Source organism: Aedes aegypti, chromosome 2, assembly GCF_002204515.2.
Source record: "Aedes aegypti strain LVP_AGWG chromosome 2, AaegL5.0 Primary Assembly, whole genome shotgun sequence".
Classification (NCBI taxonomy): domain Eukaryota; kingdom Metazoa; phylum Arthropoda; class Insecta; order Diptera; family Culicidae; genus Aedes; species Aedes aegypti.
In genome coordinates, this window is record NC_035108.1 from 293,037,949 (window position 1) to 293,053,590 (window position 15,642).

The 15,642-nt window shown below is 41.7% G+C and overlaps 2 protein-coding genes across 3 annotated transcripts in view; both read left to right on the plus strand.

The window, feature by feature from the left end:
* The first annotated feature begins 2,768 nt into the window (after positions 1-2,768).
* LOC110676652 lies at positions 2,769-7,911 on the plus strand. The gene is made up of 5 exons (XM_021845377.1): positions 2,769-2,948; positions 3,022-4,053; positions 4,722-4,802; positions 6,870-7,165; positions 7,230-7,911. Exons 1-5 carry the CDS (start codon positions 2,915-2,917, stop codon positions 7,785-7,787), a joined length of 2,001 nt encoding a protein of 666 aa, XP_021701069.1. The 5' UTR covers positions 2,769-2,914; the 3' UTR covers positions 7,788-7,911.
* Positions 7,912-10,357: 2,446 nt separating this feature from the next.
* Positions 10,358-15,642, plus strand: part of LOC5564492 (dihydrolipoyllysine-residue acetyltransferase component of pyruvate dehydrogenase complex, mitochondrial) — a 29,473-nt gene continuing 24,188 nt past the window's right edge. For both annotated transcript variants that reach the window (XM_001648782.2, XM_021845379.1), the window contains exon 1: positions 10,358-10,830. In XM_001648782.2, coding sequence (XP_001648832.1) covers positions 10,709-10,830 — 122 coding nt within the window. In that variant the 5' untranslated portion in view covers positions 10,358-10,708. The remainder of the gene's footprint in view (positions 10,831-15,642) is intronic.

A 15,642-nucleotide genomic window follows, 5' to 3' on the forward strand; every position in this document is an offset into this window, starting at 1 on the left:
GTAGTGGATCAATGGATGAAATCAGTTTTTAAAATTGAGGTATAAAATGGAGAAAATTCCTAGAGATGATCTTTATGCTTCATTCGAAAGATATTAGCTGCTTTTCCGAGGGAAAAATGTTAAACCTTTGTAAAAATTTGCCATTTTGTTTAAAATTCCTTGTATAATTCCAGAACGTCTACTACTGGAGCACTAGCGCAACTACTGGAACACGTGTACCAATAGTGGCTCAAACGATTTTATGTTAAACATTAGTTTTATCACTCTTTTTATATTTTTCCCATATATTAGAGGTTGAAATCTTTCTGTTGACGCCAAAAGATCTCTGCTAAGGCTTTTTGTTATTTTGTTATGATTTTTTATAGCTTAGGTAGTCCACTAATGGCACCGGCACCCTAACTTGTATAGCTTACAAGCATTTCTTTGAGTCATAAAATTTAAGATAGACTTGTCCAACCATTTATTGAGCTTCTCGAGAATTTTTAGCATTTCGATCACTTCCTCTTTACTTTGAATGTTACGCGCCATGGTCTGGTACTAGTTGGGCATTTTGCGAATCTTTTCTCGAAACCGCAGGCCACCAAATAAGTTGCGCGCCGATCGCCGAGTTGTGGATCGGTCAAAACGATTTCAATCGCTTGCAACTTGAACACAAGAAGGTACGAACTAGTGATCCTATATAGAGAGATACGCGGAAGTAAAATGGAAATATTTGGCAACAGACCAGCAGTGCTGATTTTGCTCGGCGTCGAGAACAATATTGTAACACGGACATGACTTCATCATCGCTAAAAATATTATTTTGTTTCGTTATAGATCTTTGAGCTACACATTCAAACTAATAAACAGCCCAAAAAATCAACAACTAAAAATCGCATTGAAAGAAATTAAAAAAAGAAAAATATTTCATTTATTTTGCTTCATGCAAAATTACTTTTACCGAATTAATTTCAAGTGGATAACATTACTCCTCAAGAAAAGTTCAAAACAAACATAACGCATGTTCGTTTGGCTCACACTTTGACAGCTCTCGCTGCTCGATTGGCTTACACTTTGACAGAAATGTCAGCTTCCGCAAATCTCTCTTATAAAGGATTTCTAGTACGAACTAATTTATTCCATATGTTTTGTATTGATAAAACAATTATTGCGAATCTTTATTTAAATCCGCAGACTGTCCAACAAGTTGCGCGCCGGTGGCCCATGCGCCGAGTTGTGCGCCAGCCAAAAAGTAAATAAAGAAATGTCAAAATATCTCGCCTAGGAAGTGAATCACTTTTAGGGCTCGAGTCCTAAACTGGAAAGCGATCATAATTGTTTTATCAATACAAAACATATGGAATAAATTAGTTCGTACCTTCTTGTGTTCAAGTTGCAAGCGATTAAAATCGTTTTGACCGATCCACAACTCGGCGATCGGCGCGCAACTTATTTGGTGGCCTGCGGTTTCGAGAAAAGATTCGCAAAATGCCCAACTAGTACCAGACCATGGCGCGTAACATTCAAAGTAAAGAGGAAGTGATCGAAATGCTAAAAATTCTCGAGAAGCTCAATATGATCGCTTTCCAGTTTAGGACTCGAGCCCTAAAAGTGATTCACTTCCTCGTCGAGATATTTTGACATTTCTTTATTTACTTTTTGGCTGGCGCACAACTCGGCGCCAGGGGGGGTATACGCAACCAGGTTTGCCTACCGTACATGTTTTGTGGGTGTATTCGTTTGGCTCACAACGCTGCTAGGCATCCCGCTGTTTGAGTGTTGAAATGCATCAGCATTTGCTGTCTGGCATGGCCCGCGTTCGACCTGTGCTGTTTGGGTCAGGGTGGGTGTACGGCTGTCAACTACAAACAAAGCTCGCCTAACAATCATCTCTCGGGCGGGCCGTCTTAAACAGCATCATCTCTCACGCGGGCCGACCCCAAACAGCACAGGTCGAACGCGGGCCATGCCAGGCAGCAAATGCTGATGCATTTCAACACTCAAACAGCGGGTTGCCTAGCAGCGTTGTGAGCCAAACGAATACACCCACAAAACATCAACGGTAGGCGCATCTCGTTGCGTATACCCCCCCTGGTTTGGGTCGCCCCGTGTGAGAGATGATGCTGTTTGGGACGGCCCGCCCGAGAGATGATTGTTAGGCGAGCTTTGTTTGTAGTTGACAGCCGTACACCCACCCTGCCTAGCAGCGTTGTGAGCCAAACGAATACACCCACAAAACATCAACGGTAGGCGCATCTCGTTGCGTATACCCCCCCTGGTTTGGGTCGCCCCGTGTGAGAGATGATGCTGTTTGGGACGGCCCGCCCGAGAGATGATTGTTAGGCGAGCTTTGTTTGTAGTTGACAGCCGTACACCCACCCTGTGATCAATAAATAAAAATCAATATCCGAATATTTTGATTAATTCATTACGTTCTGTTAAAAATAAAAATAAAAATAATGAACGATGAGAAGAAATTTATTGGCGTCAATTCAAATGAAATATTTCAAGACCAACAATTGAAAAGGCCCTAAGTCCAAAATGTAAACAAATATTTTTTTTCTATAGTTCAATAGATTGCTATTAGTTTTAGTTGTCTGAGTTGAAAATTTATGGAAAACATCGCATTTATACTAATAAACATCAATTTCTTAAAAGGCCTCAACAGCATTTTTTTCTGTTTGTGATGAGGCCTTTGATTGAAAAAGCCTCATGTCAAAATTTTTTATTTCGGTGTTGAGGCCTTCCAGAAAATTGTTCTCAAAACAAACATTTCAAGATCAACACAATGTAAAGAAGTATTATTTTGCTCTCGTTGTTTGTGCCAAAAAATAAAATCTCCACCAGCTGATAACTCGTCGAAGATAAGAGCAGGTTCCTGTAAAGCAGTGAAATTTATCGACGGATCAGAAAAATCTGAGAACTGCTATTTCGAATGGATTTCAATAGCAGAATTGAAATGCTGTTAGGTAAGCGAAAGAAGTCCTCCGTCATATAGAACCTATTCAATACAAAATACAATTCATTATTCTTAAATTTCAGCTGCTGCTGAATCGGTTGACCAGGACGAAAGCGATGGTCGCAATGTGTCGGTGGCAAGATTTGAAGAGGTGGCCGCCCATAGCAGTACGATGCCATCACATAGTTTGGAGCTCTCATTCTCGGCTGTTAGAGCATCTACTCCGATGAAGGCCGTAGAGGATCCAAGTTGTTCAATTCCCATGGATCTATCAAGGAGCATGCAGGAAGACTCGCCAATTAATTTATCGATCAGAGATTTCGATTTGGAGGATGAATATCGACCTCTCAACTTGGCATTGGCAAAAGCGCCTCCATCCGTTGCTGCGGCTTCTTTATACAGTTGCTGTCCGTTAAATTTAAAAAAGGATTCAGATGAAGCAGATGATGGTAATGTTCCGATTCCGGAAGCCGAATGTGGAAACAACAAACCCGAGTTTTTGTCAACTTCGGCGACCATTGCTGCTTTACGTACCGAGCAAAACTTCCAAGTGCTAGCTCCTAGCAAAATGGAAGGGATGAAGGGTGAGCACACCGAGATTGCAGCCAGGGTCAGTCGACTACTGACGACACCCAACGATCAAAGCATATATTTAACTACTAGTGAAATCCTTGTCGAAGAAAGTCAGCTTGTGCATCAATTTGAAATAAAAAAATCGCCTATGAGAAGTCAACTCGCTTGTCCGACATATAATCCTTCAGAGGAAGATGACGGCTGTACGGATCCCTCTCAAATGACAACCGTTCACAGCCAGCCAGGACCCTCAACTTTGCAGCCCATTGCTGGTCTCTCAAATTTTCAAGCGTGCGCTGGACCTTCAACCTCGTGCCCGTTTGCTGGACCCTCCACATCGCAGCCTTTTGTTGGTCCCTCAAGTTCACAGGAACATACAGAAGATTGTGATGATGATTCCGATGATGACGAGGACATTGAGATTGGAAACGTGACATTGTTGAATAATTTTTCCATCCGCGAATATTTTGAGCCCTACTTGAATGCCTCGGTCGTTGGTTGCTGCGATGTGGACTCAAATAAAGAAAATTTGGATTCTCAAGGTAAGTAGGGTAAAAAAAACTACAGTCAGGTCTCTTATTAGACATTGCCACCCACTTTAAGTCCACCGCGATTTCTTAGCTGTCATTCAATTAATACTAGTGTAATTTGCTAGGTAATTAGCTTATACAATGCCTCAGTCACAAACAAAAAATCAGCTTCACTGGATTAAAAACAGCTGGGATTTTGCGGTGGGAGGAAAGTGGGTGGCAGCGTCTTTTAGGAGACCAGACTGTTCTTGGACACTTCCATGATTCACTTTGGCACGGTGGTTTAGACCATTTTTTAAAATCTTTGCAATAAGAAGCATTTGAATACTATGGTCATCAAAGTGTTCTGGACAGACCATAACGCGTACATAATTTGACCATTTACAGAAAAATCAAATGGAAGTGGGCAAATTATATACGCATATACGGCTACCGTAAAGTTCTGTAATTTTTGAAAATTTCTAAGAAATTGTAAATGATTGATAACAATAATCAATTGTGCAATAGTGATGTATTAGCATTATATACAGATAACAATATGGACAAATAGTAGAAAATTTCATAAAATTCGTGTACCAACTACGCGAATTTAGACAATGCGCTGAATTAGGGCACTTTACGGTACACATTAATTAAAAAAGGAATATTTGAGTCATGCATTTCCATTTTTTTCATTTTAGGTGCATTATCGGAAGGATTGCCTGAAAATCGAAAGCGAAAATCAAATGAAGCTAGTGATGACATGGATATTTCTTCCTCTGGTATGTTTTATACTCAAAGCAAACATGCATCACACTCTCGTTTTTGGCCACTGTCTTAACGATTATTTCAAATATTATGTGAGGCGCTAACAAATCTCACGCAGTCGATCTTAAAATGCAGTAAGGATCATCGTCGATTGTCGAAGTTACTTCAAATCGTTGTCTTCTGCGCGATCATTCTTTGGATAATCATTAAGACAGCGTCCATTTATTACGTAACGCTAAAATTGGAAATTTTTGACCCCCTCCGTAACGCTTTTTGTATGAAAAATTTCATTTTTTTGTATGAGCCGTAACGCTTGAGCCTACTCCCCTCTCCCCCAATCAAATTAAATCAAATTAAATTAAAAAAATCAAATTAAAAAAACAGCAAACAGATTTTGAAACAATTATCTCCATTTTGGAAATGTGACTTTCCAAAGAAAGTGTAAAAATTAGAAATTTCAAATTATGGTAAGGAGTTGTTCACCACTAAAACAAAAATTAAACAGAGCGAAAAAAAATGTTTTGAGAAATAACTTAGATTACTAAACTGCCCATAACTGCATATTTGTAACATTCGACAAAAGTAGGCACTGAGTAAATGGAATACCAAATGTAAATTTCTCGTCAGTATGAGAAGGCCCCTAAATTTCAATAAATTACTGAGAATTCAAGAATGCTTATATGAAGCTGAAATTTTGTACAACTCGTCTCACATATTGGGTGAATAGTCAGAAAATAATTCTGATAGGAATTTCTTAGAAAAATCTGTTTTTTCGATTTATTACATTTTTTTAGTTCACTGACTTTTTCGGTAGTCCAAATACCCATTAATTTTTACTGAACTTGAATGTGTACTCGAGAGTAAATAGAAAATAAATTATGATTTTATTATATAAAAAAAATAAAAATTTATTGTTATTTTTATAAATATATTTAATGTTTTAATCTAAAAGCTTTGCCAACATTTCGCATATCGTTTGAAAAAGCTAAACGGAGTAAATATAAATCAAATATTGCATAGTGCGCAAAATTTAACTAGAGTTGAAACAGGTCCGTCCCACTCGGGTTCAAATTGGGTACCACTTCTAGTACTGCATTTGGTACTGCAAAAGGTACCCAAGTTTTACAGATCGCAGTATACTTTTCAAGGTATTCTAGATTTTGCTCTATAACCTCATGTGCCATAAAATGTTGGGCAATTACATGGAACATGGAAGTCTTTAATTCGTCTTTGGTTAAAATGGAAAAATGCAGTAAGTCGAAAATAATTCTAAAGTAAATTAATAGAAATTAAAGAATAATATACGTATATATTGTACCGAAAGTGAGTTTAATTTTTCGAGAGCAAAATTTTCATCGAAATTAAATAAGGATTACTTGAGAATTGCATTAGTGAAAGCCTAATTACATCTGAGACCAAAGTGTAAGTAAAGAGAACCGAGATTCAGTTAAAGAAAATGAAGAGTGATTTAAAAATGTGTCTAAAGGACAGAAATTCTAGAAAAAAAAAGAATAATAGAGAGTTAATCAAAAATAAATCAATAATAGGTCATGATGTAATTGAGAGCAAATCTAATGTAACGCCAAGAAAAATCTTTATTTTTCGATTAACTCTCCATTATGTTATATAAAGAGTTAGTCGAAACTTTACAGAGAGTTGATGATTGGTCAAGAATTAGTCAAAAGTCTGTGCAGCGGTAGTTGAGTGATTCGAAAATTAGTCATGAGTTATATGGAGTACGCTGAGAGTAATATGAACCATATTTTTTACCCACCTAATATCAAATATCCAAATCAATCAAAAAACTTTTTGTGTGCTTGTTAGCGCCAAACATTACCAGAACCTTTGGGACACGTGCTTGAGACACATGTCATCGGCAAAGAGAATTCTTATCATTAGTGGTTTTTGACACGAATTACCAGTTATTTAGCAATAGCGATTCCAAAAATATTGAAATAGTCATCGACACCCCACCGTCCGCCAATTTGTTCGCTGCTTTTCTTAGTGTTACGCCTTTTTGTCTCTGATAAGATGTTACAACACAGATTCTAGCTGACTTTCAATAATAATATCTATTTCAGATGACGACTATGATGATGTTGCGCTACAGAACAATAAGGTTTTGAAAAATGCAGACCCAAAGCTCCTAAACAAATTTTATAAACAAAGAGGAATGCCGTATACGCGTACTAATGGAACTAAAGCACCGCCAAGAAGCTGTCGGGATCCTTGCTATTGTGTCAAGTTGAAATGTGATACTAAGTACAACATAGAGATGCGAAAGACCATGTTGAGGAATTTTTCGCTACTCTCAACATCGGCTCAAAACCAATTTTTGGCAAATCATATCACTATTTCATACACGGCATCAAGCAGGGTAAAGACTAAACAATATATATGTTTTACTGTTTTCTATAACAACTTCATATTCATTGTTTTAGGTAGTCAATTCGAAACGAGTTTACGCCTATAAGTATTACCTACCTGGTAATGGTGGAATGGTGCGGGTGTGCAAAACAATGTTCATGTCCACGTTTGACATCAAGGAGAAAAAGGCACGTTGCTTAGTGCGCAAGAAGATCAAGGGACTTGGAATCGTGTCCGAAGACGCTCGAAAAGACAACACTAGAAGGCAGACGATAAGCGCTGAGGAAAAAAAGTTTATAGAACGTCATATTGAATCATTCCCAGCGTATACATCTCATTACGCCCGTAAAAAATCGTCGAAAATGTATTTAAGCGCTGATTTGAATGTTTCAAAAATGTATGATTTATACTGCATTCAATGCAAAGACAAGCTCTTCTCGCCGGTACATTATAATACATATCGGAATATATTTCGATCGTACAACATTGGATTCCGCAAACCTAAAGCGGATACTTGTGGGGAGTGTGACAAGCTTAATGTAAAAGTAAAACAGGCGAAAGACAATGCAGAGCTGGAAATTTTAAAAAAAGCGCAAGAAGCACACCAAGCGAGGGCAGAAAAGGTGTATTAATGTAAGAAAAGGGATGTCGTGTCGGCGAAGAGAAATGAAGGTGTGTGCACCGTTTCATTTGACTTGCAAAAGTGCCTTCCCACACCGCATTTAACATGCGGTCAGGCATTCTACAGTAGGCAGCTCTATACGTTGAACTTCACAATTTTTCAAACCCACAGAGGACATAACGAAGCCCATTGTTATCTGTGGGATGAATCAAAGGCTCGTAGAGGAGCACAAGAAATTGGCTCATGCGTATTGCACTATGTGCAAAACCTCGTTGAAAAGGCGCATTCAGACGGAGTTCCTATCCAACAATTGAACCTGTATTCAGATAGATGCAGCGGACAAAACCTAAATTATGTCATCGTTATGACCTTTATTTACCTGCGAGAATGGTTAAAGGCAAAAAACTACCAGGTAGTCATAACACATAATCTTATGGTATCAGGACACTCCCATATGGAAGTTGATTCGGTCCATGCTGCCATTGAAAGATCAAAAAAAAATACGCATATCGATATTGAAACCCCACGTGATTGGGCTGTGTTTATCTCCCAAATTCGAAGACGTGTGCCGTTCAAAGTGATCGAGAGGAGTTTGAACGATTTCGTTAACCTCAAGATGCTGGAAAACAGATATGGACGTCCAAAGACAAATAGTGTTGGAGAGGTTCTTAAACTGAAGGAAATTATGGTTTTCGAGTATCGGCCGAGTGCTTTGGGCACGGTTTTTTATAAAACCAATCCCGCAGATGAAAACTATCATCAATTCCACTTCGCGATGCAAGACTCCCTTTTAGAAGCTCCACTTCCACATTTGAGCCCGATCAACACGGAACCACTTCCACTTGCACAGGCCAAGTTGTAAGATTTGAAAAATCTCCTCCCCTACGTTACGAACAAGCCATACTATGAGACACTTTTAAAAAACCTTGTAGCAACAAAACGCGGCAGGCGGAAGAAAACTGACGAAGAATACCACTTCGATGACGATCTTGATCTTCATGATGACTGATACTAAACGAAACTTTTTTTACTTTTGACTAATAAAACAAATATGAGAAATTTTTTTGATTATTTTAATATATCTATACGAAAAGTCTTTTCATTAATATAACTTTGTAAATCTTTCGAAATAATAAAACTTTTATCTCACAGAATCCCGTTATGTATTATTGAGAACGTACAACGTAAAATATATTGGTGGCCGTCCATTGATTACGTATGCGGTTACGGGGTAAGGGTGGGGCCCCTTGCCAGATTCCTTGGATAGCGTACGCCACAGTGGTTTGGTTTGGTTGCCACCAAGCACTCTTTTCACGCGGCCGCAAATTCCTATTTTTCAAAATTACTCCATGAGAATTAAGTCAGCAGGAACAAAAAGTGCGGAGCGTCGATTCTTAAAGGTAGCCCAACGTAAATGCTCCATTAACTAAATGAAAACCTTCTGTTGGAAGTTAATCTAGCTTGAAAGTTATCTTTTAACACTATTTTCTCCAAAACATTGTTTAGTATTCGAAAACAATCGGTTTCTAACTAATTTAACACTCTTCTACACTTCAAAGTTCTTATTTCATCATCAATTTTGAATGATTTTCAAAAGGCCACATCAGAAAATGATGAAAAAACAAGCCACAACTAGAAGGCCTCAACACATTTTAGAGTAAACAAAGGCGTCAACTCACAGGCCTCATCAGCGTCGGCCGGCGTCTATGGCCACAAATGAAAAGGGCTGCACAGCTTTTGGTGAAATAAAAGCCTCATTTCCTTTGACTCGTTTTTTTAGCAGGATTTTCTGCTAAAATGATAGTAATGAATATTCATAGCTATAAACCAGTTTATCCATCGACTTTCTGGACGATAAAATATCATACAATGCTTAAATTCATAATTTAAATTTGATTTATTGTTTGACAAAACAAGATTGCATTTTTCTCATTGTTTACTTTTTGTAGATGAGGCCTTTTGAATTGTTAGTCTTGATTTTATCACAGACTCCAACCCAGGCCCATGGCACGGGACGATTTTTAGCGTAGTCAACATCTCCATGTGTTTACTCATTATCGGGTAATTTGAATCGAGAGTGCAATCAGAATGTGAAGTTTTGTTTAATGTTTATGATCCATAATCGAGCAAGAGTCGCAATCAAATCACTGATTGCTTGCTTGGAGGCTCGCAGGATGCCTTTTATAGTTTGCTCTCCTTCCAAAGTCATCGAAATGTTGAATGTGCTTCATTTTTTTGGTACATTATTAGCTGATTTAACAATATCAAAAATTGATAATCAAATCATAACAAACAATTAAACAAAACAATGGTCTCTATTTTCACAGTTCTTACAACTGACAGTGGGCGATATTCACTTATCGCCCGGGACATCCTGGCTACAAAGAACACTGTGTATCGATATATGGTTGTCATGGGCCTGCTCCAACCTTTATAAGAACATGTTCCACAACCTCGAAATATTTCCAGCTGTAGCAAGTCTTCCACAACCCGCAACATGACAGTTCCCTCAACAACGTCAACAACCACCCACACTCTCAGACGGCGATGTATTTTGACGTTTCGCCTGTTTTGCATCCATCAGACACGCGAATAATCATCTGTATGTGGTAGAATTTCATCGTCTTCGTCGTCTCCGTCTCGTGCCCCATGGTGTGTAATCTTCACTAGATTGACCTATCGAACGTCGCAAGAAGGTCGTGTCCGGGTGGTAGTCGGTCGTCGCGGATTGATAGTGTTTTGCTCTCGTATCCATCCATAAAAAGTGAGAAGACCTACAAAATCTCCCAGCAGCTGCCCAAACTTGCACGGTTTTGGGAAACGGGAAAAAGAAGTTCAACCAGTACCGAAGTAACAATCCCTCCAGTTTTTGTGCCGGTCGGATTCCGCTGATTTGTGAAGGTCGCCGAAGAAGAACGAGAAAAGCCAGCAATGCTGCGAACCATCGCCGTAAGGAATGAGAAGCTCCTGCTCCAGGGATCCCGCAAAGTTCTCCGGGGAACTGCCAGCAGGGCGCTAAGCTGCGAAGCCGCCCGGAAGTGCACTGTCCAAAAGTGAGTTCATTTGGGAAAATCCTCTAATGATCTTCTAGTTATGTAACAGCAATGAAAGCTGGAAGTGCAAGAATATCTTGAATTTGGCTCTGTGTCGCCAGTTTTGGGGGTAAAGGATTTTTCTTCATAGAGATATACGTTGGGGAGGTTAGAGTTGTGTAATCATGATCTTCCGAATTGAATGGTTTTCTGAGACAGCTAATGATTGAAAAAAAAAACACCCAAACGTGTGTGTGATGGTATTAATAAAGGGGGGAAAACGTCACAGACGATTGATTCGATTGGGGCTGCGATTATTTGAATTCGTTTCCGTCATCTTTGACTAGCTGACGGAGATTATGCCGTTTGAAAGGCATTCGAGATGCGATAAGGAATGGGAATAAGATGTATTCTAAAACATGAAACTGCATGAAGTAACCCCAGGAAGTGATTCCATGGGGTTTGGTTTCATTTCAACTTAGTTTGGTATTAGAATCCAGCGAGAAATGATGAGCATTGGTTCGATTAAAACTCACAAATGTAAGCCCACTTATGCACTAGAATCGCAGCTAATTAACAGCTCTTAATATCAAACACCTTCAAAGAACAGTATTGCACAAAAAAACAAGATCACCATTGAGGTTTATTCATTCACATCGATTAGCTATCGGTAGGTGATGTGTTTGTATTTTGCAAAGGAATTTCTTAGCCGATAAGCTTGGCGCGTGCGATAAATATCTACTGATGCATGGTGGTCTCTAGGCTAAGTAAAAATAGAACTATGTTTCTGTTTTGAAAACATTCGGATGAACAGAAGTTTGTGAGCTGCGTTGAAATGAAGTAGATTATGTGGATAATATGCACCGAATTCTGCACAACATTGTATACAGGGTGGCCACCCATTCGGTATTTTGAAACTACCGGAAAAAGCTCGGGAACCATGATGAGCCTTCGGGAATTTTCAACCCAGAAGGATTTTGACATCTATAGAAAGAGTAAAAATAAAGGATGCATTATTCTAATCATTCTTCATTTCAAGCGTGACGTGTCTAAGTATGAATTTGGACTATCATACTTTATTGATTGTAAATTCCGGCGAAACACTAATGTTCCTATTATTGCCAGCATTGGCCTTCATCGTGTTCTCCATGTGTGGAAAACAAAAAAAAAATTAACAGTTAGGTACACAATGAATGAACTGTTTTAAGGTTTATTTCTCGGAATAAAACAAAATCCGTACGATTCCAAACATTTGAAACATATAAAAATCATAGAGATTAGAAGAATTTGAAATAATTTTATGAAATTGTTCAGAATTTTTGATGTTCAAATCTGTCAAGGTTACTTAGATTATTCAGCAAAATAGTCGAATTTCATAACCGAGGGATGTGATGAAGGACCGTCCATAAATGACGTAGCATTTTAGGGGGAGGGGGGTTTCTACGACTTTGCTACTAACCTTGTATTAAGTTTATTTGGCTTTACATCAATTATCTTGATAAAGCCTCGCCAACAATAATTCGCCAATTCACTCGGTTCATGGCCGCTTCTCTCCATCCTCGACTGTGACCCACGCTCTCCAGGTCCTGGTGCACCTGGTCAATCCACCTAGCTCGCTGCGCTCCACGCCTTCTTGTTCCGACCGGATTCGTAGCGAACACCATCTTTACAGGGTTGTTGTCCGGCATTCTTGCAACATGTCTAGCTACCTTCACGATACTGGGTTCGCCGTAGAGTTGAGCGAGCTCGTGGTTCATCCTTCGCCGCCACACGCCGTTCTCCTGCACGCCGCCGAAGATCGTCCTTAGCACTCGGCGTTCGAAAACCCCAAGAGCTTGCAAGTCCTCCTCGAACATAGTCCACGCCTCATGCCCATAGAGGACTACCGGTCTTATGAGCGTTTTGTACATCGTACATTTGGTGCGGGGGTGAATTTTTCTTGACCGCAGTTTCTTCTGGATCCCATAGTAGGCACGACTTCCGCTGATGATGCGCCTTCGTATTTCCCGACTAACATTGTTGTCAGCCGTCAACAAGGATCCGAGGTAGACGAACTCGTCCACCACCTCGAAGGTATCTCCGTCTATCGTAACACTGCTTCCTAGGCGGGTCCTGTCGCGCTCAGTTCCGCCAACCAGCATGTACTTTGTTTTCGACGCATTCACCATTAGCCCGACTCTTGTTGCTTCGCGTTTTAGGCGGGTGAACAGATCTGCCACCGTTTCAAATTTTCTCCCAATAATATCCATGTCGTCCGCGAAGCAAACAAATTGTCCGGATCTCGTGAAAATCGTGCCTCGACTGTTAAGTCCGGCTCTCCGCATAACACCTTCAAGCGCAATATTGAACAACAGGCACGAAAGTCCATCGCCCAGTCGTAATCCCCGCCGAAACTCGAACGAACTGGAGTGTTCGCCCGAGATCTTCACGCAGTTTTGCACATCGTCCATCGTTGCTCTGATCAATCTTGTGAGCTTCCCGGGAAAGCTGTTCTCGTCCATGATTTCCCATAGCTCTACGCGGTCGATACTATCGTATGCCGCCTTGAAATCGATGAACAAATGGTGCGTAGGGACTTGGTACTCGCGGCATTTCTGGAGGATTTGCCGCACGGAAAAGATCTGTTCCGTTGTCGAGCGGCCGTCGATGAAACCTGCTTGATAACTTCCCACGAACTCGTTTGCTATAGGTGATAGACGACGGAAGAAAATCTGGGATAGCACTTTGTAGGCGGCGTTTAGGATGGTGATTGCACGATAATTTTCACACTCTAGTTTGTCGCCCTTTTTGTAGATAGGACATATAACGCCTTGCTTCCACTCCTCCGGAGTTGTTCCGTTTCCCAGACAAGCGGCCAACCTGTCCGGGCCCATCTTGATGAGTTCGGCTCCGATACCATTCTTGCCAGCGGCCTTGCTGTTCTTGAGCTGTTGAATGGCATCCCTAACTTCCCCCATCGTGGGAGCTGGTTGGTCTCCGCTGTCCGCTGTGCTGAGTAGCCATCGCCTTCGTTGTCCTGACCTTCTGTGCCTGTGTTCTCTGCGCCATTCAGGTGTTCATCGTAATGCTGCTTCCACCTTTCGATCACCTCGCGTCCGTCCGTCAAGATTCTCCCATCCTTATCCCGGCACATCTCGGCTCGCGGCACGAAGCCTTTGCTGGATGTGTTGAGCTTCTGATAGAAATTCCGCGTTTCTTGAGAACGGTACAGCAACTCCATCTCGTGGCATTCCACCCCCTCCAGGCGGCGCTTTTTGTCCCGGAATAGGCGGGTTTGCTGTTTCCGCTTCAGTCTGTATCGCTCCACGTTTTGTCGCGTACCATGCTGCAGCATTGCAGCCCGCGCTGCATTCTTCTCCTCTAAAACCTCCTGGCACTCCTCGTCGATCCAATCGTTTCTTGAGCTCCGTTCCACATATCCGACAATGCTTTCGGCAGCGTCGTTAATGGCTGCTTTGACTGTCCTCCAGCAGTCCTCAAGAGGGGCCCTATCGAGCTCGCCCTCATCCGGCAACGCTGTCTCAAGATGCTGCGCGTACGCATTTGCGACATCCGGTTGTTTCAGTCGCTCGAGATTGTAATGGGGCGGGTGTCGGTACCGTACATCATTGATGACGGATAGTTTTGGACGCAGTTTCACCATCACCAGGTAGTGGTCGGAGTCAATGTTGGCGCCACGATAGGTTCTGACGTCGGTTATGTCGGAGAAGTGCCGTCCATCGATCAAAACGTGGTCGATTTGCGATTCTGTCTGCTGAGGTGATCTCCAGGTGTACCGATACGGGAGGCTGTGTTGGAAATAGGTGCTACGAATGGCCATATTCTTGGAGGCGGCAAAATCTATCAGTCGTAGGCCGTTCTCGTTCGTCAGCCGGTGGGCGCTGAACTTTCCAATCGTCGGTATGAACTCCTCCTCCTGGTCAACCTGAGCGTTCAAATCTCCTATGATGATCTTGACGTCGTGGCTTGGGCAGCGGTCGAGCTGCGCGTAAAATGCGTCCTTGTCATCATCAGTGCTTCCGGAGTGTAGGCTATGCACGTTGATTATGCTGAAGTTAAAGAATCGGCCTTTGATTCTTAACTTGCACATTCGTTCATTGATCGGCCACCACCCGATCACGTGCCTTTGCATATCACCCATCACAATGAAAGCTGTTCCCAGCTCGCGTGTGTTGCCGCAGCTCTGATAGATGGTATGATTACCTCTAAACGTTCGCACCAATGCTCCTGTCCAGCACACCTCCTGCAGCGCTACGATATCGAAACCACGGGTCTTCAGTACATCGGAGAGTATGCGAGTACTTCCAATGAAGTTGAGAGATTTGCAGTTCCACGTACCGAGTTTCCAATCGCTAGTCCTTTTTCGTCGCTGTGGTCTTTGCCAATTGTTCCGGTCCGTTTTCTCTCGTTGACGTTCCTGTGCTGATGTGTTTTTACGGTTGGCTTGCAGGGCCTGACACCAACCCCCTAGATTTCCGGAGGACCATTCCCCCTAAATGTTCGGAGGGCCATAGTGCGCAGTTTAGCTTAGAGTCCTTCTCTGGCACTCGGACGATGATCAGCCGCCCCTGACATGGGGAACAGACACTGTTGTGAGCCGCTCCTAACATGGAGTGCAGACGCTCCAGGTTTGCAAAAGCAAACCCCCCCTTCCCTGTCAGCATACGACCAAAGTTCCCACCGGGGGTTGGTTACCCGATCTTCCCCAAGGTTACTCGTACCCCGGCCAGTACCACGAGGAGGTAGGGATAGGAGTTGCTGGGCAAGAGGCTAAGGACCGCACAAAGGGGTCTATTTTATTCCTGCAGGTACGCGAGGTACCAATGGTACGCC